General features: G+C 39.9%; 1 protein-coding gene across 1 annotated transcript in view; it reads right to left on the reverse strand.

Moving 5' to 3' along the window:
• The window catches only part of Epb41l5 (erythrocyte membrane protein band 4.1 like 5), a 140934-nt gene that overhangs the window by 13874 nt on the left and 101034 nt on the right, over nucleotides 1–26026 (reverse strand). Inside the window, exons 18-22 of the mRNA XM_048329814.1 lie at nucleotides 21887–21984; nucleotides 14019–14147; nucleotides 9382–9443; nucleotides 3052–3142; nucleotides 507–581 (exon numbers count right to left, since the gene is read on the reverse strand). Coding sequence (XP_048185771.1) covers nucleotides 507–581; nucleotides 3052–3142; nucleotides 9382–9443; nucleotides 14019–14147; nucleotides 21887–21984 — 455 coding nt within the window. The remainder of the gene's footprint in view (nucleotides 1–506; nucleotides 582–3051; nucleotides 3143–9381; nucleotides 9444–14018; nucleotides 14148–21886; nucleotides 21985–26026) is intronic.

Genomic DNA, 26026 nt, shown 5'->3' on the forward strand with positions numbered 1-26026 from the left:
AACTCTGAGGACTAGGGATCAAAGCCAGCCCAGGAAGGAAAGTCTGTGAGACTCTTATCTCCAATAAACCAGCAAAAAGCCAGAAACAGAGCTGTGGCTCAAGTGGTAGAGTACTAGCCTTGAGTGCAAAAGCTCAGTAACAGTGCCCAGGCCCTGCCTGAGTTCAATGTCCATGACTGGAGGGGGGGGGGGGGAAAGGCTGGTTTTTTTTTTTTTTTTTTTGTCAGTTCTGGGGCTTGAACTCAGGGCCTGGGTAATGTCCCTGAGCTTCTGTTCAAGGCTAGCACTCTACCATAAACCAAATTCCCAGGCCCCACATGCTTTATTTAATATAGTACTGTGATTTCTATATGATGCTATGCAAATTCAATGTGGTAAAATTTTGGTATAGACAATTGACTCAAATCAAACTTTAACTAATTTTCCAAGTGGCAAAAATTGGAATAAAGCAGGAACATTTCCAAAGCAGAAATTCCTTTTCATCTTGCAGTTTTAACATATATTACCTGAGGTGTGACTGTGTGGTCAATTAAATTCTCAGTTAGAGACAAAAGTAAGGCATCTAATTCAGCTGTAGCATCCTGTCAAAGACAAGGCAACAAGAATTGTTACATGATGCACTCATTATCAGACTAAACTTTTCTGTATTTTCTCAATTTGTAATTCTGTCTGAGGCCTAGGTAGTGTTAATCTTTTAAACAAACAAGAACATTCAGGAATAATAGTTGTTAATGATTTCACTTCTTTCAAGAGAAGAATCTAAACTATAATCAAAACCAGAGAAAAAAGTGTTCTGTAACACTTGGATGAGGTTAAGACTGTTGTGGCTTATTTTAGACCAAGGATGATAAAAGGTTCAGCATAGGAGATAGTGACTCAAGGTGATCCATCAATTTCAAATGCTCTATCTAGATGTATATAGGTGCTGTATTGTTTACATGAGAGTACAATATGAACTCTCTCCTTATAAATGTAATTAACACTTCCTTAATTTTAGTATTTGAGGTAATTTATGGAGGATCCTATTCTGTACTGCAGTGTGTGAGAAGGAAAATTTAAAAACAATACAAGACACAATTCCAGTCTAACAGAATGGAAAAGAGGAACTTGGAATATATAGCACATAACAAATAAGGACCTTCATTTATACATTTCTATTTCTATTTGTTTTCAAGTCCTGGTGGACCTCTCATTCCTATTTCAACATGCAACAAAGTTTTAGTCACATCCACAAGAGAATTTTCTCTTTCCTTTCTCATCTCCCTCCCCCCTGGCTGCCCCCTTCTCACCCCACTGCCCGGCTAAGTACACAGTAACAGCCTGTGCATGTCTCTACCATAGTATATTATGATTCTCTCTCCCACTGCCTGATAAACAGTTTGAAAGCAAAGATCATGTTTCATTTATTTTCCAATCTGCAATGCCTAGCAGGTTGTCTGGTACATAGTACATATACAATAAATCTTTGAACTAAATGTTCTTCTCTGTTCTAAAAATCTCAGGTTCTATTTTTAATGATTTTCAGCAACTAATCAAAGATATTTATGACTTTTAAATAATTTTAATGACAAATAAAGAACTTTATTTTTCTGTTGTTTGTGGGGCTTGAACTGGGCCTGAGCACTGTCCCTGAGCTCTTCAGCTAGCTCTACCACTTGAGCCACAGCACCACTTCCAAGAAAGAACTCTTGATTAAAGATATTTTAGGTTAATTTTCATTTTAGCCCTAATGTCTAAAAGATTTCACACTTAAATATATTATCTTTGTATGGTGAGATTAGAGGTGATTTTAAGTTTTTTCTTTTTTTATGACGTATTTGGTAAGTTTCTACAGTAAAGAAATACACAATAGAGGGGCAAAATGGTAAATACCAATTTATACAAGCTTTAATTTGACTTGTAAATTAAAACATTCACGGGTAAAACAGGGTTTTTACAGTTTTTTAATTGGTAAAAAAATGACAAGTGGATATAAGAAAAGCAAAAGTGTGATGAGCTGATTTTATTGCATCGTTACCAATGATAGGTCTGTTGCATTCTAGCTGGTTATCAGTGGTTTAGGCCTGTAATCCTAGCTACTCAGGAGATAGATCCCAAGGATCTCAGCAATCTTGAAGCTAGCCTGGGCAGAAAAGTCGTTGAGAACCCCATCTCCAAAATGATCAGCAAAAAATACCAAAAGACAAATTAAAAACAACTTTAAACAAAATCAAATCAGACAGGTCAAGTCTCACATAACTTATATCCTTCAAAGTAAATCAGACTACAAATTTCTGCAAAATAGCCTATATGCTAAGGATATATATACCCTTAACTTTCACCTAATACATAAATGCATCCATATTCATATAATGAAAAGGAGTGAAAGCATGTCAGCTTCCAAGAGCATCCTCAATAAAAAAGTACAGGGACTGGGGATATGGCCTAGTGGCAAGAGTGCCTGCCTCATATACATGAGGCCCTGGGTTCGATTCCCCAGCACCACATATATACAGAAAATGGCCAGAAGTGGCGCTGTGGCTCAAGTGGCAGAGTGCTAGCCTTGAGCAAAAAGAAGCCAGGGACAGTGCTCAGGCCCTGAGTCCAAGCCCCAGGACTGGCAATCAATCAATCAATCAATCAATCAATACAAACATCATTAAACTGGAGAGAAAAACCTGAGTAACTTTTTTTTGTGCTGGTCCTGGGGCTTGAACTGAGGGTGTGGGCACTGTTCCTGAGCTTTTTTGCTCAAGGGTAGTGAGCTACAGCTCTACTTTTGGCTTTTCGGTAGCTAAGTGGACCTAAGAGTCCAAAGTACTTTCTTGCCCAGCTGGCTTTGAACTGTGATCCTGAGATCTCAGTTTCCTGGGTAGCTAGGATTATAGATGTGAGCCATTAGTACCTGGCATGAATAGCTCTTGTGAAGAATCTGAAAACAGGAAGATCCCTAGAGAACTGAGGCTCAATGGGTTTCTCATAGCTTATGTCCTAATGCTAAGCAGAAATCACCACATATACCTAGTTATGTTCAACTGAATATTGTCTTTAGAAAAAATTAAGTATTCTTACCTTTAGAACAGAACCACAGTCTGCAGCTGTGGTATGTAGCACAGCATGGGAATCTTGGCAGAGGGGAACATTATTCTCATTTAATACAGCACTGGGAAGAAAGATAAATTCAGATTATAGAGGACCTTTACAGGAACAAAAACTTTAGAAAAGAATAAGGAATTCATGTAGAGGAAGAAGTGGTGGCAACCGGAGAGGAGTACTCAACCATCAGTGCTACACTGTACACCTGTGTGAAACCTATCCCCAACCCTGAAGAACACCTTTGACATATAGCTCAGACTCACTTGCCGCTGATGGAAATAGCAGACTACCTTGCTTCCCTCCCCAAATACCACTAAAATGAAAAAAGATTTGTCTTCAGCAAAAGAAAAAAATGTATACTATTTAAAAACCACTAAAGGTGGGCAGTGGTAGTTCAGGAATCTTTAGAAAATCCTAAAAGACACACAAAGGAAGAAATGTCTTCAAGGTCAACAACAGATTGTTTCTTCAAATTTACAGAAACTATATAAAGGATGGAAAGTCAGGCACAACAGCTACAGATCATGGCTATTTATAAAAAGCTATGTCAGTCACAAGAGATTTTTTAATAGCTATTATAGGATATGTAAATGGGAAAGCTCAGTGGAGCACAATTTTAAAGAATACCCAAACTTTAGAGAGCATCCAGGAAACATCAGAGGAAGCCACTGTCTGAGAACCTGGACTGGAGAGCTCCAGTGTAATAGAGGCAATAACATCTATGGTGCTCCCTCCAGCTACTGCAAAAGGATTTGACAAAGTGAGAGGATGCTGCAGCACCTCTATGGCAAGGTGTTTTATCTCCACATAGAAATAATAAGAACAGGAGTAATCTTTTTGTTTTGTTTCATTTTGGTACTAAGGTTTGAACTCTGGGCCTTAGCTCTATCCCTGAGCTCTTCAGCTCAAGGCTAACTAACACTCTACCACTTTGAGCCACAGCTCCACTTCGGGTTTTCTGGTGGCTTACTGGAGATCAGAATCTCAGAATTTCCTGCCCAGGCAGGCTTTGAACCACGATCCTCAGATCTCAGCCTCCTGAGTAGCTAGTATTACAGGCATGAGCCACCAGTGCCTAGCAGGAGCAATCTTAAGATGGTTTCAACCATCTTAGAAAGAGGAAGACCAAAGACATAAGGCTGTTATCCACCAAGGCATCATAAACAACAGAAAACCTCAGCCTTCACCAGTATCACTGAAGTGTTCAAGCACCAGCAGTCCTAATATAATCACAAGATGGAGAAAAGTGAGAGACAAACTGAGGACGGCAAAACTCAGACCAGTGGAGGCTGGGAATATGGCCTAGTGGCAAGAGTGCTTGCCTCGTATACATGAAGCCCTGGGTTCGATTCCTCAGCACCACATATATAGGAAAGGCCAGAAGTGGCGCTGTGGCTCAAGTGGCAGAGTGCTAGCCTTGAGCAAAAAGAAGCCAGGGACAGTGCTCAGGCCTTGAGTTCAAGCTCCAGTACTGGCAAAAAAAAAAAAAAAAAAAACATAAAACTCAGACCAGTGGAAGCCAGTCCTATTATATCTACTATTATATCTACAACACCAAGGTAAACAGAGACAGAGATGGAAAATAAAAGAATATTCAGCTGGGTACTGGTGGCTTATGCCTATAATCCAAGCTCCTCAGAAGCTACTAAGATCTAAGGATTGTGGTTCGAAGCCAGCCTGGGCAGAAAAAGCAAATGATATTCTTATTTCTAGCTAACTAGCAAAAAGGTCAGAAGTGGAGCTGTGGCTCAAAGTGGTAAGAGTGCCATTCCTGGGCAAAGAAGCTAAGAAAGAGCACCCAAACCCTGAGTTCAAGCTGCAGTACTGGCACACACACACACAAAAAAAAAAAGGAAAAAAAAGTAGTGAAATACATTTTACAATAGTTTTTCTCAACCATTCAAGAAAAGATTACCATAGGTTAGGTAATTACAAGAAAAATAAGAAATGAGAAGAAACTATCCTTCAGAAAGCACAAACATTGGATGTACTAGAGAAAGACTTCATATCCAGTCTCAAGAACTCTCACAAAAGCTGGGTGCCAGTGGCTCACGCCTGTAATCCTAACTACTAAGGAGGCTGAGATCTGAGGATTGCAGTTCAAAGCCAGCCCAGGCAGGAAAGTCCATGAGACTCTTATCTCCAATAAACCACCAGAACACCAGAAGTGGTGCTGTGGCTCAAGTGGTAGAACGCTAGCCTAGCCTTGAGCTGAAGAGCTCAGGGATAGTGCCCAGATCCAGAGTTCAAGCCCTACGACCAACAACAAACAAAAAAAAAAAAACAAAAAAAAAACTCTCACAAAACTAAAGGAAAGTACAAAGAACAAAAGGAAACCAGCAAAAGAACAAGACAACAAATATAGATATAATAAATTTTTTAGAGCTGAAAGCACAACTTACAATATTAGTAATTCTTTTCACTTTTTTTTTTTTAAGTCCTGGAGCTTGAATTGAGGGCTTGGGTGCTATACCTGAGTTTTTGTGCTCAAAACTTTCAGGGTGTGTGTGTGTGTGTGTGTGTGTGTGTGTGTGTGTGTGTGGAAGTAAAAGTCTCATGGACTTTCCTGCCCAGGCTGACTTCAGGGGTGTGTGTGTGTGTGTGTGTGTGTGTGTGTGTGTGTGTGTAACTGGAAGTAAAAGTCTCATGGACTTTCCTGCCCAGGCTGACTTCAGGGGTGTGTGTGTGTGTGTGTGTGTGTGTGTGTGTGTGTGTGTGTGTGTGTGTGTGTGTGTGTGTGTGTGTGTGTGTGTGTGTGTGTGTGTAACTGGAAGTAAAAGTCTCATGGACTTTCCTGCCCAGGCTGACTTTGAACCAAGATCCTCAGATCTCAGCCTCCTGAGTAGCTAGAATTACAGGCGTTAGCCACTTTTATCCAGCTTCTTTTCATTTTTTTTTTTTTCTTTTTGCCAGTTCCGAGCCTTGGACTCAGGGCCTGAGCACTGTCCCTGGCTTCTTTTTGCTCAAGGCTAGCACTCTGCCACTTGAGCCACAGCACCACTTCTGGCTGTTTTCTATATATGTGGTGCTGAGGAATCGAACCCAGGGCTTCATGTGTACTAGGCGAGCACTCTATCACTAGGCCACATTCCCAGCCCCCCAGTTTCTTTTCAATTTTTTTAAAGAAAAATTTACTAGAAGATTTTCACAGCAGATTTAACAGCTCAAGAGGGAATAGGAAAAGAAATGATGAGAAGATGGGGAGAAAACAGTCAAGAATTCAATGTATATCCTACAAAATTAAGAAAAGTGAGGGAAGGGGCTGTGGGATGAGTAAGAATGTTGAAAGGGATAACACTGATCAAGGTGCACTGTATTCATAAACTGCTCTATTTAAATGGAAAAAAATACCCAGGACATAACTTGGTACTGAATAACTGTTAAATTAATGAACAAAAATATTAATGAAGACTGACAGCCTATGTGTTACATGGACATTAGCCCTCTACCCGGTTTACCTCAGTCTCTCCTCAATCCCTGCACTGTTGAAACAGTGAATACTAACCACATGCTGCTGTTTCAATATAGAAAATTTAAACTTCAGGGGTTGGGGAAGAGCACCTGCCTGGTAAGAACAAGGCCCTGAGTTCAGTCCTGAGTTCTGGGGGGGAAATCTGTAAAATTAAGACTTCAACCCTCAGTTACACTAGCCATATTTCAAGCACTCAGGAGACTTTTGTGACTAGAACCCACAGTACCAGACAGCACAAAAAGAACATTTCCATTGAAGGAGCAATACTAGATGGTACTTTTTTGGGGGGCTCGGGGGAGGATTGGTCATGGGGTTTGAACTCAGTGCCTCAGCACTGCCCCTGAGCTTCCAATTTTTCTGGCTGTTAACTGTAGAGAAGAGTCTCACAGACTTTTCTGCCCAGACTGGGATTCTCAGATCTCACTCAGTCTACTAAGTAGCTAGGATTACAGGTTTGAGACACCAACTAGAGGCTGGACAGTACTATTATACATAGAAATCAAACTGAGCCTCCCATGACTTTCTGACTCACTCAGAACAACGTAAAACCTTTACAGTGAACTGAAATGAACTGCTTCTCTCCCTGCTCCTGTGGTCAGCCATAGTGTAGTAAATGGCTACACTATTCCCCCAACACAGCAAGCATGTTCTCACATCAGCTTTTTTTTTTTTTTTTTTTTTTTTTGCCAGTGCTGGGGCTTGGGACTCAGGGCCTGAGCACTGTCCCTGGCTTCTTTTTGCTCAAGGCTAGCACTCTACCACTTGAGCCACAGCACCCCTTCTGGCTTTTTCTATAAATGTGCTGCTGAGGAATCCAACCCAGAGCTTCACGTATACAAGGCAAGCACTCTACCACTAAGCCACATTCCCAGCCCCATCACATCAGCATTTTTGTGGGCTATTTTCACAAAGCTATTTTTTTCCTTGAATTCTATCATTTCCTTTACCTAATGCTTTCACTAGGGCTCTTTCTTCCTTGGCCAGGTGGTGCTCATTATAACCTTTCTTCCTACAGAGTCCCTCTCTTCCTGCTTAGCTTTTCTTCATAGTACCCCCATCAGTCTACTATTTGACATACTGATCTTTCTTATTGCTGTTTTTTTCTCCATTAGAATGTAAACACCAAAGAGGAGAAACTTTTGTCTATTTTATACCCTGCTGTAATCCTACTAAGAATAATTCCTGGCATAAAACTGGCACTCATTACATATTTGTTGACTTTAAAAAAATCCCAGTGGTCAACCGAGATATCTGGTATCAGACACAGAAAGAAAACAATGAAAACAAACAAACTAAGCCCAGGGAACTTGTGGAATCCAAACACTAATATTCATTACTTGTATAGAAGTCAGAAGTCTAGGATAGGAGGGAGGAAACAAAAAGTAGTTCAAAAAACAAGTGAAAACACAGCGAATTTGATTTAAAAAAAAAAGACATTTAAGAAGGTTGATAAAACTCCACAGGATAAACTCAGGATCCACAGTATTTGTTATTTACACTGTCTAAAAATGAAAACAAGGAAGAGATTTTTTTTCGGGGGGGGTGGTACTGGAACTGGGGCTTGAACTCAGGGCTTGGTGCTCTTGTTCATCTTTTTCTGCTCAAGGCAACTACTTCTCCACTTCCAAGGAAAGAATTTTAAAAGTAGTGACTTTTCACATATAAGGACCCTAATAAGATTAACTGCTGATGTCTCGACAGAAATTATGAAAAACAGCACTGGATGACATGTTCTAAAGTACTGAAAAATACATATAACTAAGAATTGTACATTCAGCAAATCTATCCTTTGAGAATGAGGGGAAATGAAAGCATTCTCAAACAAAAGCAAAGGAAGCTTAATATAAGTAGATATGATTTACATTAATACTAAAGGGAGTCCTTCAGGCTGAGATACAGGATATACATGAATCTGAAATAACATAAAGAATACAGTTTTTTCCCTCTTTATTGTCAAAGTGAAGTACAGAGGGGTTACAGTTTCATATATAAGGAAAGTACATTTCTTATCCAACTTGTTACCTCCTCCCTTATTTTTCCTCCATCTCTCCTCCTCCCCACTTCTCTCCTCCCCAAGAGTTGTACAGTTGGTTTACACCAATTGGTTTTGTAAGTATCGCTATTGCAATGGTTTGTCTTTTTATCCTTTGTCTCTCAATTTTGGTGTTCCCTTTCTCTTCTCTAGTTCCAATACACATCTATACAGTGTTTGGGATACTAAGATCTGTTATACGAATAGCAGGAGTAAAACCACCGGAAGAGAATACAAGAGGAAAAAAAAGGTACAATTTCACATGGCATGTTGAAATTAATTACAACAATGATATACCACTTATTTAATACAGGTTAATGAAGAGATCATTGAATACATAGTGATGAACTGAAGAAATTGGTATAGAACAAGGAACAAAAGCCTAGAAAGACAAATAAATGGTTCAGGAGTCATTGAAAAGATGAATAAGAGTGAGAAGAAGTCACAAAGAAATTTGCTCAATGTGAGGGTCCATGCTTGGCAAGATTATAAGAACAGTCCATTGTGATGTCAAGATGACACTCAAGTTAACCATGACACTCTTAAGAAACAGAATGCATTCCTTATTAAGCACCATAGAAGATTAAATAAGTGAAGATTGAAATAAGTCAAGACAAATGAAAATGTAGAGTACCTTCAAATAATCTAAAACTAGATACTAAGTGGTTCTCTAAAGGACAGAAAAGAGTGAAAGTAAGCTGCCTTTCAAACTATGTGGTGATAATCTGAAGGAAGGAAAGTAAAAAGAAAAGACAGATACAAGTAAGAAAATCAATTCAATTCAGTCTACCCAGAATTGTACCTGATTGTGGAAGTATCCTGAACACTGGCATTTTTATGACTTAAGCTATCTTCTCTTGTAACCTAAGGAAATGGAATCATTAAAAAAAAATTAAGAAATTCATTTCCAGTAACAATAGAAGTACCTGTTGCTTCAGTTCAAGAAGTAATTACAATATAACATTACTGTACCTAATGCAAATATATCTCACAGCCAAGATAACATCAACATGTTTGGTTATAAACTCACATGTTCTTACTCCTGGGCTTTGGATTGCTGAACATCCCATACCATGTGACTCAATATATACAGAATCACAAATGTTCAATGTCAAAAAATTTTCATATTTAAGTGATAAAACCTTAAACCATATATTTGACTTTTATTTTTCATCAAATCTGAAGAGGGAAATACACAAAAACTAGAGTTCAGACTGGGAATGTGGCTTAGTGGTAGAGTGCTTGCCTAGCATGTATGAGGCCCTGGGTTTGATTCCTCAGTACCACATACACAGAAAAAGCCAGAAGTGGTGCTGTGGCTCAAGAGGCAGTCTACAGCAAAACAAGCTCAGGGACAGTACTTAGGCCCTGAATTCAAGTCTCAGGACTGGAAAAACAAAAAACAAAAATAAACAACAACAACAACAAACCCGAGTTCAGTTTTTCCTCAACTTTATTGAAGCATTGTTTATATTTAGTAAAATGCGCCCATTTTAAATGTAAGATCCAATGAATTCTGAAAAATATTTTCAGGTGCATAACTATTACATTTCTGCCATAACCAGCATTTCCACTATCCCTTTGCCCCAAAATATTCCCTTAAAGCATCCCACTTAGTTTCATCAAAATCAATTGTGGCAAACTATCACCTATATCTAGTTTCATATCAACTAGATTTATATATCTATCTTTTGTGTCTTCCTCTTTAAAGCAACATGGTATTTATTTTTTGAGCTTCACTTACATGACTGCAATAGGTCACCAAGTCATTCTTTTTGTTTACTGAGTAGCTTTTCCCTGTATAGGCATACTAGAGCATTTGTTTATCTATTGGTGGACATTTGGGTGGGTTGTTTCCAGTTTTTAGCTATTACGAGTAAAGTTTCTGGGAATATTAGTAGACTAATAATATCAATGTGGATCTAAGTTTTAATTTATTTTGGGAAAATAACTGAATGTAATGGCTGATTAGTGTATGTTTAATACACTTTACCATTGTCTATCCTTGCCAGAAAAGATGTGCACAGCAGGAACTCTGCCATCACCAACACAAGATGGCCACTCAGTACTTTAGCTATGTCAGTAAATATGCCTAATGAAGTATGAAAAATCTATGCTTAGATTTTTCACAGATGCTTTTATTGGGCTGAAAGAAGTTCCATTCTATTCCTATTTTAATGAGGATTTTTTGTTTTAACATGCACAGCTGTTGAATTTGGGGAAATATCTTTTCTACATGAATTGAGATAATTTCATGTATTTTTAAATATACAAATTATCCTGATGTTGGAATGATAAATCAATTTTTTCCTGAGATAGACACCATGTATCTGTGATATAAGATTCTATTTGTAAATTGCTCAGTATAATTGGATTATATTTTATCTCTTTCACTCACTGGTTAGCGCTCTACCAATAGAGTCTCCCGTTTTCTTTTGCTAATCCTGGGGCTTGAACTCTGGGCCTGAACACTATCCCTGAGCTTCTTTTGCTCAAAGCTACCTACCACTCTACCACTTGAGCTCAGTACCACTTTTGGCTTTTTCTGTGTATGTGGTACTGAGGAATCAAACCCAGGGCTTCATGCGTGCTAGACAGGCACTCTACTACTAAGCCACATTCCCAGGCCTCCTGTTTTCTTGTAATGTATTTTACTGGCTTTGGTACAGATATAACACTACTCTCATGGATTTGAAAGTTCTCCTTCCTTTTCTATTTTCCAAGAGTTTGTATACAAATATTATTACTTCTTGTAAAAATACTGGCTAGCTGGGCAGGCACTGGTGGCTCATGCCTAGAATCTTAGGTACTCAGGAGGCTGAGATCTGAGGATTACAAGTCCAAGCCAGCCTGGACAAGAAAGTCCATAAGACTCTTATCTCTAATACACTACTAAAAAAAAGCCAGAAGTGGACCTTTGGTCTAGTGTAGAGTGTTAGTCTTGTTCAAAAGAAGCTCCGGGACAGTGCTCAGGTCCTTAAAGCCCCAGGACCGGCATGAAAAACCTGGTTGAAAGGGCTGGAGAACTGGTTAAAATGGTAGAGCATTAGCCCAACAAGTGCACCTGAGTTTAAACCCAGAGACTGCCAAAAACTAAACTAAATATTCTATAGATTTCTACTATGAAAACAGCTGATCCTGAATTTTTCTTTATGCAAAAAGGCCTTTAACTATAAGATGAAATCTCTGTAATTTAAAGCTATTGAAGTTATTCTTTTTTCAAGTTAAGAAAAGTCCAGGGGCTGGGGATATAGCCTAGTGGCAAGAGTGCCTGCCTCGGATACACGAGGCCCTAGGTTCGATTCCCCAGCACCACATATACAGAAAACGGCCAGAAGCGGCGCTGTGGCTCAAGTGGCAGAGTGCTAGCCTTGAGCGGGAAGAAGCCAGGGACAGTGCTCAGGCCCTGAGTCCAAGGCCCAGGACTGGCCAAAAAAAAAAAAAAGTCCAAAAGTACAACTAAAAGGCCAAGGAATTGATATGAAAAAAACAAACAAACATGATATCTCCATGTATAAAAACATTTACAGGGGGCTGGGGATATGGCCTAGTGGCAAGAGTGCTTGCCTCCTATACATGAGGCCCTGGGTTCAATTCCCCAGCACCACATATACAGAAAACGGCCAGAAGTGGCGCTGTGGCTCAAGTGGCAGAGTGCTAGCCTTGAGCAAAAAGAAGCCAGGGACAGTGCTCAGGCCCTGAGTCCAAAGCCCATGACTGGCCAAAAAAAAAAAAAAAATTACAGGGCTGGGAATATGGCCTAGTGGCAAGAGTGCTTGCCTTGTATACAGGAAGCCCTGGGTTCCATTCCTCAGCACCACATATATAGAAAAGGGCCAGAAGTGGCACTGTGGCTCAAGTGGCAGAGAGTGCTAGGCCTTGAGCAAAAAACAAAAGGAGCCAGGGACAGTGCTCAGGCCCTAAGTTCAAGGCCCAGGACTGGCAAAAAAAAAATAAAATACAAATTTAAAAAAAAAACACAAAACATTTACACCACACAGTTCCAGAGGCTGAGAACTGCAAGATTTAATTCTGGTGAGGAACTATTCCTACTACATAGTACCCTCTTGTGGCTTTCTTACCGAGTATAAGGAGCAAACAAACTCTCAGGGCTTTTTGTTGTTGTTTTTTTTTTTGGCCAGTCCGGGGGCTTGGACTCAGGGCCTTAGCACTGTCCCTGGCTTCTTTTTGCTCAAGGCTAGCACTCCGCCACTTGAGCCACAGCGCCACGTCTGGCCGTTTTCTGTATATGTGGTGCTGGGGAATTGAACCCAGGGCCTCATGTATACGAGGCAAGCACTCTTGCCACTAGGCCATATCCCCAGCTCTCAGGGCTTTTTCCAAGAGCACTAAAAACACTCATACCATAATAAGAGAGAACACAGCTCTTACGGTTACTTTGACCATTACTACTGACATCAATATTTTGTCTGTTTTGTTTTGTTTTTGTACCAGTTCTGGGACATTAGTAAAGGCCTTGAGCTCTTGCTTACCCTTTTGCTCAATGCTGGTGCGTTTCTACTTGAGCTACATGTACACCTTTAGCTTCTTACTAGTTATTGGAGATAAGAATCTGTAGGATTTGTCTGTCTAGGTTGGCTCTCAATTCTTAGATCTCAGCCTCCTAATTATAGGCCTAAGCCAGTGTCACCTGGCTAACTATGGTTTAGATACTCTTTTACTTTTCTTATTTCATCCTTACAACATCCTTAAGGTAGTTATTAGCACTGTTTTGCTTATTTATTATTTAATTTACTTTATTTTAAGCATGAACTAAACTGAGGCATGGACTAATATGCCAAGTGATGAAGTTGTTAAGTAGAATAAAAATGGGATTCTAGAGATTATGTTATTGTTTATACTTATTTTTATATAAATGCTATTGTTGGTACTTATATTGAGGAAGAGGTGATAAAAAGTATGAACAATATAACTAGAGTCATTTCAGTTCTCTTCAAGGCTTGTGTCTATGAGAGAAAAGTACGTTTCCTCTTTTTTTTTTTTTTTTTTTGCCAGTCCTGGGGCTTGAATTCAGAGCCTGGGCACTGTCCTTGAACTTTTTGCTCAAGGCTAACAATGCTGTACCACTTGAGCCATAGTGCTACTTCCAGCCTTTTCTGTTTATGTGGTACTGAGGAAATGAACCCAGGGCTTCATGCATGCAAGGCAAGCACTGTACCACTAAGCCACATTCCCAGCCCAAGCATATTTTCTCAACATGGTAGCCTCAGGATATTGACAGCTGAGTTGATATTCTGACTGTGAGACAGGTTTCTGTATTGGTTTTAGTATGAAGGTTAAGTCTGAAAGCTAAGGAGAGCCAAGGGAAAGCTGATTGGCAAGCATTTCCCTCCCAGGCTGGCTTTGAACAGTGATCCTCAGATCTTAGCCTCCTGAGTACTTTTCATGACACCAGGATTATGTTTATTAAAGGCTTACCTTCTGCACAGATTCTACTTGAGCCTTCAAAATGTTACTCTTGAAGTCAGGAGGAAACCTCATGGCATTTGGTCCTGGGCTCTCAATGGCATTATTAAGACATTTCTCAGTCAACTTCACCACTTCCTCCTAAATATTAAAAACATACTTTAATTAACCTTGATAGGTCATAGTTATTAAAAGCAGGGAAGGAATGATAAAAGTTAATATCCAGACAATCAAGAAATCATGTGTCTTAAGCAGCTGTATCTTACTCAGGACACAATCAGCTATTATAATCATATACCCGCCACTAGCTCCAGAATCATATGGTTAGGGTTGAACTAAAATCTAGCTTGAGTAAATTATAGCCAGTGTCACACATTCTCAATATGTGGTTTAATTCAGACATTTATCTTAAGTGGTAGAGTCATTTATTTTGTTGCTGAAGACAGAAACTAGAGCTAGGTACCAGTGACTCATGCCTGCAATCCTAGGTATGCAGGGATGTCATTATTTGAAAATCTTATTAATTTAAGAGATCTGGGTGTGAAGAAGTCACTGGAGATAGCTAGTTTGCAAAACCTTTTGATTTGGTGACACAGATTGAAGTATCCTAAATGCCAAGAACATGTCACTCATCTGTGAGCTCCACATGATATTTATTATTATATCTTTTAAAAGTCGACAACTTACAAATTTGTAGTCTATTAAAAAAAATCCCAGGGCTGGAGATACGGCCTAGGGCAAGAGTGCTTGCCTCATGCACATGAAGCCCTGGGTTCGATTCCCAGCACCACATATATAGAAAACGACCAGAAATGGCGCTGTTGCTCAAGTGGCAGAGTGAACAAAAAGAAGCCAGGGACAGTACTCAGGCCCTGAGTCCAGGGCCCAGGACTGGCCAAAAAAAAAAAATCCCAGATAACTAAATCAATCTTGTGTAGTGCAGGTCTGATGTGGCACATGAGTCTGAGAAAGGAAGAACAAAGATTAAACAAATGCAGCAGTGGTATTCATTAGATACTATGTTAAACATGAACTACACAACTTGTGAGTAGGAATGGGAGGGGAAAAAGTGTGAGGGAGGGAAGGAAGGGGTGCATTGACTCTTTTTTTTCTTTTCTTCTTTTTTAATACTATTTAACTTTATTTTTTACCGGTCCTGGAGCTTGGACTCAGGGCCTAAGCACTGTCCCTGGCTTCCTTTTTTTTTTCTTGAGCCACAGTGCCACTTCTGGCCATTTTCTGTATATGTGCTGCTGGGGAATCGAACCCAGGGCTTCATCTATATGGGGCAAGCACTCTTGCCACTAGGCCATATCCCCAGTCCATGATATTGACTCTTTACATCATCTTTATAATAACAATAAAAACCTTAAAGAAGTCCTTCAACTAGATGGATGGAGTAAATCAACATAAAGGTTTAACAGAGGTAATGAAGGGGGGATTGAAGAGTTAAAGTAAACCCCATTTTCAGGCAGCCCCCGTTTTGTTGTCTGTTTAAACTATGAGCAAACCCAGGGCAAGCTTATTAGGGCCCAGCCGGTCAAGAACTCTAACCGCCTGGGAATGATTAACTCTAACCGTCCCCAAAATGTCTCGAGCCCTGAGCCAATCCCATTTGTACCCGTGTCCTAATCTTGCTTGCTTGAACACCTGATTGCTGTAACTTTGTTTTTTGTCTTGCTTGAACACCTGATTGCTCTAACTTTGTTTTTGACCTTTATAAGCCCTGTGCAAGCGCAGCTCGGGGTTTCCGTCTAACCTCTGCTGTGTCAGTGGGTAGGACGAGGCCCGGGCTGCGGCCCACTTGAATAAAGCCTTGCCTTGCTTTTGCATTTCGGAACGTCTGAGTCTCGGTGGTCTTCTTGGTGGTCGTTTCACAACTTGGCATAACATTTGGGGTTTCGTCCGGGATAGCCCCAGAGACCCCCAAGACCCCAGACTCCAAAGGTAAGAAAACAGCGCTGTTCATTTGTCTTGTCCTGTCATATGTCTGTTTGTCTGCTTTGCTTGCTTTTTGAGGACGGCCGTTCTGACTTGTATTTCTTGAAGGGGTTGTCAAAGTGGACGCACTTACTCAGCAATCCTGGGGAGACTGGGGGATGCCCTAGACTCTCCACCCTTGAAGGGGGACCCCTGGAACCCCGCCTTGAACTTGGGTCCACTCCTTCTGCACCCTTGGAGGTGGTTGTGGGCCAACTTGGGAGATCTCTAACTTGTAGCTTTTCTTGTTCTCAGGCCTGTGTGTTTTCCTCCTTTTGTATTAATTGTTTTGTTTTGTTTTTTGTAGCCTTTGGACTGAACATCTGATCAGAGCTATGGGTAATGTTCTACCTTGGGAACCTCCATCTAGCCCCCTAGACTTGATCTTAGCTCACTGGAGGGAGGTTAAGGAGATAGCTCAGAACCAGAGTGTGGCCCTTAAGAAGGAAAAGTGGATCACCCTGTGCAAGTCAGAATGGTCCACCTTTAAGGGAACTAATTGGCCACCCGAGGGGAGCTTTGACATAGGTAAGATCAGGACTTTGCAACGCCTAATCTACACTACACCCCTCATTTGGGCCATCCAGATGAAAGAGAAACCAAAAAGGAAGAGAAGAAATTGTACCCACCTGTCCTCCAGGGAGGAAGCGTGGAGGAGGAAATGTTTCTCCTGCCATACTCCCCAACCCAGTTACAAGAGGACTCTGAAGAGAATGTTTCAGCTATGCCCTCCACTCTGGAGGGTCCCACCCAGTCCTGGCACCGGCAGAACAGGGCACGGAGGCATCGGCCCCGAGTCCTGACCCGCAGCTGCTGACAGGAGCAGACACGGGGCCAGCTCAAGCCACCCGCAGGCGGCAGGGAGTGACCCCACCGCGCAGCGCTGTCGTCTCCATGTTGTTTGTAAGTCTGACAGTCTTTTATGTCAAACTTGCATAGCTCATTGGAAAGATGTACAGGCGACGGTTCACAATCAGAGTGTGAGTGTCCACAAAAAACTCTGGGGGGACCCCCACCCAGCCTTCTTAAGCAGAAAATTATTTGGTGTGCTAAAATGTTTTACTAAGACTAAAAATGTTTTTACTAAGACTATCAATCCCTGGAAAATGAGGCTGGAGAATGCTAAAATCATTTGTTAAAGGTTTTGTCTTAAAATCTACGTGTTGCAGGAGTAAGATTGGCAAAAATATCTCTTGCCACTGGAAAATGTGTGGCCCATGTTTATTTTGCGTGCTTTAAGATCTTCTGAATATGTATGTGTGCATGTGTGAGTGTGAACATGTTCAAGACTTGTTAGTATGATGTAAAATTGAGTGACTTTAAGTTTAAATTCAAATGGTCATCAAGTTTGGGCATTACCAAATGCTTTAAAGGATTATTTCATTGTTTTAAAGAGGAACTATAGTTAAACCAGCCCACATGGTAGCACAGGCCCTGGAGGGAATCCACGTGGTGGGACAGCCATAAGGGGACGTCCATTCATGGTGGAAGAGGACAAGTCGGCACCAAGACAGTTCATCAAGCTCTGAGGAGTAGGATGGAGATAGGCCGTTCGTTAGGACAGGCCAATGGAGGCCTTTCTTTCGTCTTTGTTTTCAGGTGAACATTGGAAACCTGGTGGTAAAAATGATTTGACTGGAATTTCTAAAACTGCCCCTTGAGAGGTACTAAGAATTAGAAAAAACATTTTTAAATGGTTGAAAAGTTTATTTATCTGATGTGATTCGATTCCTGTGCTATTTTTGTAATTTGGATTTTAAAGGATATATATTAAACTAATGGGGATAGGAGTAAACTCTCATTAACTCTATGTATGTAAGAAGAAATGGCAAAATGGGCCAACGTTTCTCACTAATTTATTGGAAAGCTGAATGGATAAGTATTTCTAATTCTGTAATTGTAATTCTTGCATTAAGGAAAAAGTGTCATTTAAGTTCAAAGGTCTTCATGCCATGCGGTAACTGGGACTGAAGAAAAAAAGAAAAAAGCCTCTTTTAAAACAAGCAGCCCGGAGGCAAAAGGCGGCACCTGGTTTCAGAATACCTGTAAGCTTCAGAGTTTTTCCAATGCAGATAAAAGCCAAAGTGTTAGTGTTAAAGCAGAGATTAGTAAAAAGGCTTTGGAAATCAAGAATACATTTATAAGAAATTTGGAAGTAAAATTGTCCTAAATGATTATTGCAAAGTGAGAAAAGGAGAATTATGGCTACCAAAATGTTTAACTGCCATTCCAGTTTCTTTGTAGGTTTTTTATAAGTTTCCAGCAAGCCCAGAGAGGACAGGTGATTCCTACAAGTTTGTCAAGATCTAACATTGGCCCTTAATAAGTTCCAGGTAAGTGCATGCTTAAAACTACTTCTATGTGGACCACCTTGTTGCTTTTAATTGGAGTAAAGTGGCCTCTTGTAAGACTCATTGATCTGAAATCTGCAGTTCAAAGTTAGCCCGGGCAAAGAAAGGTCCCTGTGAGTGTCTTCATCTCTAATCAGCCAGCAGAGTGCTGCGAACAGAGTAGTGAGTAGCTTTGAGGCTCAAAGTGGTAGGGTGCTAGTCTTGAGCTGGAGAGCTGAGGGACAGCACTCAGCCCCTGAGTCCAAGTCCAGTGAAAAGTCACTCCTGGGACAAAAGTGATGGAGCATCCAGAGGCAGTAAGCCACTGTTTGAATGGCAGAAATGGTGTCAGATCCTAGAATCACTCCTGTTTGGCCTTTCAAAAGTTAATCAGAGCCGGGAGGTCCTAGAAGAATAGTTCGTAAGCATGCCTTTCTAATGCCCATGTTTGTCTACTGGGCAGGAACTTGCCAGTCATCTGTGATAGTGGGTAGTAAGGGTAAGTTTGTCAAATGAGAGGATAGTTTAAAATCCCAACCCCCGCATCTACTCAAAGCCCTGATTGGCAGTGAGAATTTTAAGCTGATACATTTGTTCAGGAAAGAAAGCTTGTAGACCTGAGATTGTGTCCTTATTGAGATCTGTTAAAGGCCTTCAAAGGTAATGTAGGCATTTTTTTAGGTCATCAGAGATCAGTTCCCCAGCCAGTCAGGAAAAAGCTTTTACAAACTAGAATGTTAAAAGGCTATACTATGGTAGCCCAAAAAAGAAGTTTGTATAGTTGAAAGTTAAAATGTTGAATGTAACTTCCAGTTTGGAGTAAAGCTCCTAATGGACATCTGATCCTGCAGCCCCTTGGTAAAGTAGACTAAGGTTATAGGTTCCTGACTAGGTAAGGTCAACGTCCCTGAGTCAGCCTGAAGAAGTTATAGAAGACGGATGATCTTCGCCCATCAGCCCCCCCCTTTTAGGACCAAGGGACCAGAGTTGTTTCTGGAAAGATGAGGCAGGATAAACTAGAGGCATGGAAAACAGAGGTAATAGTATACAGAGACTGCCCTTGTGAGAAACGGTTACAGGCCAAGCCTTCTATGTTGGCTTAAAAAAAAAATTCCTAGCCTTATTGGAAATACCTGATTTAAACTTATTGCCCTGGCAAAATGACCCAAGGGCCATTGATTGCCTAAAGCTGTCTTGACTTTCTGTGATGTGCCAGCCTACAAAAGCTAGTGTGCTTAAGGAATCAGGAAAATACTAGGAAATTTGACTAAAATTAGGCTTTAGGTTAACTTAGGTTAAGCTTCCCTAACCAGTCTATGGAGAAAATTGCAGGTAACCCAGCAGAAGGTGTGACATTCTACTGGAACCACTGGGAGCCACTGCTGCCTGATACCACCATGGCCCCTGCCCATTGCATTTGAGTGAGGATCAAGAAGAGTCTAACAGTCATCTGGAAGAATCTACATCTTCAGATGGGACTCTTATCACATGCAGCTGATTTCTGCTTGAAAGTGCTTTGGATCTGCTAAAACTAAAATTTTGGGGGGACAGTCTTGAGTTGACTGGAGTTAACTAGCTCTATTAAGAATATTGGATATTGTAAGAAATTTTCAAGCAGACTGGCCTGCTAAATTCAAAGCATATATGACAGGCTGGACAGTCACTTCCAGGCAATGCCTGGGGTGGGAGGGGTGTCCAAGAGTATTAAAATGTGTCCAGATGGATTAGGGTGTGACCTCAGAGAAGAGAGGGAGGTAACTGCCTTCAGGTGTGCCACGTACCAAGGTAAATGGACAGATTTAAACTGCTGGGGGCATCTTCATGGAGCCCTCCTGGGGGTGGATCTTACAGATGCCACTGGCCAAACTTAGGCACTTAAAGGAACTGGAAACTAGAGAAATCCACTCTAAAATAGTAACTCATGATAGTTGGCTCTGGTCTGGCTTCTTAGGAGCAGCAGTCCCATTGGACTGACCCTTGCCACATCTTTGTTTTCCCCAACAGCCTGTGGGTAGAGTCACAGTAAATTGCCTTGATTTAGTTGAGATAAACCGGAAAATGTAGACAGTTTAAAACTCTAGCAGCAAAGAAGCCCCAGGAAATGTAAAGAGGAAAGTTAGTATAGAAAGCCTTGAAGAAAGGGATAGAGAAATGGTTTCCTCTGGATAAGAAGGATTTAAAAAGTAATGTTCCAGTAAGTAAAAAGAATGTTCCAGTAAGTCGCTGATAGCGTGAGGAAGTAGAACATGGTGTGAGTGGGGATATGTTAAATTTTATAAGAGACAGATTATAAAACTGTATAAGGAAAGACTTTAGAGAGAGAATTGGGGAAACAAAAATGTTTCCTTTAGATTAAAAGGTTTTGGCATGTTAAAAGTGAGAAAGACAATTCCTAGAAAGTTTGAGTATGTAACAAATGGTATCAGTATGTCTTAAAATTAGAGCATATGAGTAAAGTTGGTATGTAATCAAATTGGCTATAATATAAATAGGGTCAGAATTGGGACTCTGGTGTAAAAACTATGTTTATCTGTACCTGTATCTGCAGGGCTAAGGGACTTGTGTGATGTCATCTAAATGTTATTCCTAACTTGTAATCGCATTTGTTATGAGTTTTTATCGCCCCCTCAGAGCCCTATAGCAAGTCCACCAAGAGATCTGGCTCAAGCTAAAGGCCCTTTATGAGACTGGACCTCCTCCTGAGCCACACCCGCTACCAATTGAGTAAAGCACAACTTATGGTATTGCGGGCACAATACCAATCTATCCCTACCGATTCTCAGTCAGAATCAAACTAAATAAGCAAGGAGAACCACGATTGGTTCTCGAGTTACCTATCAGAAGGGGGAAAAGATGGGAGGAATGAAGAGTTAAAGTAAACCCCATTTTCAGGCAGCCCCCGTTTTGTTGTCTGTTTAAACTATAAGCAAACCCAGGGCAAGCTTATTAGGGCCCAGCCAGTCAAGAACTCTAACCGTCCCCAGAATGTCTTGAGCCCTGAGCTAATCCAATTTGTACCCATGTCCTAATCTTGCTTGCTTGAACACCTGATTCCTGTAACTTTTTTTGTCTTGAACACCTGATTGCTGTAACTTTGTTTTTTGTCTTGCTTGAACACCTGATTGCTGTAACTTTGTTTTTTGCCTTTTACGCCCTATGCAATCGCAGCTCTGGGCTTCCTCCTAACCTCCGCTGTGTGTGTGGGTGGGTAGGACGAGCCGCAGCCCGCTTGAATAAAGCCTTGCCTTGCTTTTGTATTTCGGAACATCTGAGTCTCGGTGGTCTTCTTGGTGGTCATTTCATGACTTGGCATAACAGTAACACTTTTGACTTTGTATTTTAAAAAACAACATGGTTATAACCTTAAAATTTTAACACTGTTGACTGTTGTACAAGTTTCCTTCTTCCTCTTAAATACCCCCACATTTCATCTTTTCAAATGAGAAAACAGGTTTGTAAGAACTCAGAACAGATTTTCCACCAAAAGAAAAGAGATAGTATTATCTTTGTAAAGGAAATATTTCTGGGAGGTCTGAAGATGTGAAGTGAGTAGATGAACAATCTGAATACCTGGCTGTTGATGTTAACATCAATGTTTGATGGTGGGGATGACACTGGATTATTCTCCACCTCAATCTGTTTGAGTTTCTCTGTGGCATCTGTCAGTGCTGGTGGGTGGGAAGAAAACAGGCAAGTTGTCACAGAAGCTATAATAGGATACAGACATGAGTTTTGTTCTTCCACAACACCAATTACCATCAGTTCAGATGAAGACAAAAGTACCTATTTTTCCATAACCAATTTTACATTTCTTTCCATATATGTTCCAATTTCTTTCCAATAACTTGAATAAGTTAGTCCTGTATCTGCACTGCCATTAAAAAAACAACTGTGTATGGACTCTCAATAGTACATAAACTTAGGGTTTATCAGCCAAGAGACTTAAAAAGACAGAATGGTTGTTAAATGTCTCTTCTTGAACTTCGAATGAAATTTATGTCTAACCCTAGTACTCTGTCATTTGTAACCCTGGTCTTGATTATATATTGCTTAAGACTAAACTCATTTTGGAGAAACTGATGAACAGGCAATTATTCATTCAGATACTAACTTATTATATAGCATGTTCAGGTATGATCCAGGACAGGCATCTTGTCTTCAAAAAGTCTAAATACACTACAAATAAAGTCTTCTAACTACTGAAAGGATATCTTAAATATAATTCATGTTTAAATGAAATCTAAGCTAACTGTCCTGAAATAAATCTTTTTTTTCTTTATTGTCAAAGTGAAGGACAGAGGGGTTACAGTTTCATATGTAAGGCAGTGAGTACATTTCTCATCTAACTTGTTAACTCCTCATTTTTCCCCTGCCTCCCCACCCCCTCTGAAATAAATCTTCTTTAAAAAAGAATTTTGTTGGCTGGGGGGCTTGAACTCAGGGCCTGGGCACTGTCCCTGAGCTGCTTTGCTCAAGGCTCCACTTCTGGTTTTTTGAGTGGTTAATTAGAGATAAGAGTCTCACAGTGACTATTCTGCTCTGGCTGGCTTCAAACTGTTATCCTGAGATCTCAGTCTCCTTAGTAGTTAGGATTACAGGTGTGAGCCACTGGCACCCAGCCCAGTCATATTCTTCAGAGATTTGGTCTGACTTTGAATTTTTACACAGTCAACAGACAAAAATTTATTGAATACCTAATAATTTGTATATAATCAGGTAGATAAAAAGAGGGAAGAACTATGAAATTATGATTGGGTCAAAGATCTTCTAAAAATGACCATTAATCAAGCTAGTGGACTGTTTCCCTGGATGCAAATGAGAATCAAATGAATGCCCTTTGAGAAATTCTGATTCCTAAGGCTCACTCTAGAAGAATCATATCAGAATAAGTAGAGGTAACATTCTGGCACTAAACTAAAACTCTTCAAGTTATTTTACTGTGCAAAACAGTCAATTTAATACTGGTATTCCCAAATACTACCATTTACTTCAAGACTTTTTGGTTGAAATGAAACTGCAACTACTTCCATAAGACTGAGAATCATCCTGAGATGCAAGATAAGGTGGTATAAAAAAGGTTATTGTTTGTACCTACCTATGTGAATCACAATAAAATGTATAATAAACAAGATATCAAGACCAGAAAGGCCTCAACTCAACATAAAAATGCTCTAATTAAGCTACAATTAATGCCTTAATTAAGTGCTCTAATTAATATAGGCTCATGCCTATATACCTAGCTACTCAAAAGGCAAAAATCTGAACAGATTAAAAACCTCCCCAGGCAGACAAATCCAAAACACTAATTATTTTAATTGACATTTTATTTATTTTCCCAAGATACTCTTATCTCCAATTAACCAGAAAAAAAGCAGAATTTGCAGATATGGTTTTAAGTGGTAGAGTGCTAGCTGTAAACAAACAAACAAAAAAACCCAAAAACCCAAAAACCCGCTAAGGAGTGTTAGGCCCTGAGGTCAAGCCTCAGTACTGAAGAAAAAAAAAAAACACCTTTATTTCTCACTGATTGACCTTAACCAAATGTAATCAATCTGAACTAAGTTACATTAATGAAACCCCCACAGTATGGAAGAATTTCTCAAGAGCATTCAAGCTCTGCTCGAATATTTTCTGCAACAGGGAGTTTACTCTTAGATATATCTAATATATGGTCGTAAATTATTCCCTATGCTGATGTAAAATTTGAAAAATGTTCATCTATAAGATTCACCAATAAAGCAGCATAAAATAAATTATTTGCAAGCAAGGCACTAGTGGCTCATGTGTGTAATACTAGCTACTCAGGAGGCAGAGATCAAAACCAGGCTGGTCAGAAAAGTCCATGAAATTTTTATCTCCAATTAACCACCAAAAAGCCATAGTGGAAATGTAGCTCAAGTGATAGAGCATCAACCTTGAGTAAAAACGCCAAAGGATAGTACCTAAGCCCTGAGTCAAGCCCCGGTACTGGCATACACATACAAAAAAAAAAAAAAAAATGTCTTTACTATAGCAGACTTCCAAAGGTTTGTAGCATTATCACATCTTATGTTTTAAAAAAAGGCATCCTAGTTCATTATTCCATGTCGTCCTAATCTTAGTATCATTTGTTAACAACTTTGTACTCAGTAAGTGTTTGTTAATACAATACTTAAAGAATGATCACAGCACTGTGGGCTGGGAATATGGCCTAGTGGTAAAGTGCTCACCTCCTATATATGAAGTTCGACTCCTTAGCACCACATATATAGAAAAAGTCAGAAGTGGTGCTGAGGCTCAAGCGGTAGAGTGCTAACCTTGAGCAAAAAGAAGCCGGGGACAGTGTTCAGGCCCTGAGTTCAAGCCCAAGGACTAGCAAAAAAACAAAACAACAAAAAGAAAGATCACAGCACTGAAGGGATTATACTTTTGTGTGTGTGTTCCAGTACTGGAGTTCGAATTCAGCCTAAGAGCTGTCCCTTAGCTCTTTTGCTCAAGACTAGCACTTAAGCCACCATTCTACTTCTGGCTTTTTGCTGGTTAACTGGAGATAAGAGTCTCACAGACGTTTCTGCCCAGGCTTGAACTATAATCCTCAGATCTTAGCCTCCTGAGTAGCTAGGATTATAAGGCTTGAGTCACTGGCAGAATTACACTTTTTAAGTTCATATAATGAACAAAAATGAAATCAATATTGTCATCAGGATAAATAAGGCTATTTTAATTCTAGAAATACACTAATCCTGCTTCTAGACAAACCCAAATCCTGACAGAAGATGACATGGTTTCTAAGTAATAAAGAGCAAGAATTTGTAACAAACAATAAAGAGCAGGTATATCAAAACTAGAAAGAAATTACTGAAGAGAAAATACATGACAAATAGTAATGAAGAATGTTTTCTTAACCCAGCAATTTACTAATTTAAAATAATCCAATTACATTATTTTAAAATTCTCAACATAAGAAGTGAAAAGTATTTATGTGACCGTGATCTCAGACAATATAAGTAAAATTTAACAAATACAATTTAAACACAGTAGAGGTCAATAAAACAGCCATTTAGCAGGGCATTTGTAGTGGCTACCTAGGGAAGAACAGAAAAAAAAATGTGACCTCCTCCAGTAATACTTCAGCATGTTCTATTGCAACTGTTCACTACACTTCATATTTCTGACCTATTAAATACTATTGTGGGGCTGGGAATGTGGCTTAGCAGTAGACTGCTTGACTAGCATGCATGAAGCCCTGGGTTTGATTCCTCAGCACCACATAAACAGAAAAAACCAGAAGTGGCGCTGTGGCTCAAGTGGTAGAGTGCTGGCCTTGAGCAAAATGAAGACAGGGACACTGCTCAGGCCCTGAGTTCAAGCCCCAAGACTGGCAAAAAAATAAAATAAAAACACAAAAAAAATTACTACTGTACTCTACAGTTTTAGAAAACTGTTTAAGCCAAACTCTCAACCACACATTTTTAAGGCAAATTACTTTCACCTTTTAACACTGAATAAATTTGAGAAAAACAGTATTTTTTTGGTGTGTATGTAACTGACCAACAATAATAATCAATAATGAGCAAATGGAACATTCAAAGTTTCATTCACTCATGTGCCCTTGAGGAAATCTTTAAGGAAGTTTTTTTTTTTAATCTTATTTTGTCCTTAAAGAACATGCAAAAAGCCAAGAATGAAAGCTCACAAGTATATAAAGGATAGCTCACAATACTGTTTAAT

This window comes from Perognathus longimembris, chromosome 20, assembly GCF_023159225.1.
Source record: "Perognathus longimembris pacificus isolate PPM17 chromosome 20, ASM2315922v1, whole genome shotgun sequence".
In the NCBI taxonomy this organism is placed as follows: Eukaryota; Metazoa; Chordata; class Mammalia; order Rodentia; family Heteromyidae; genus Perognathus; species Perognathus longimembris.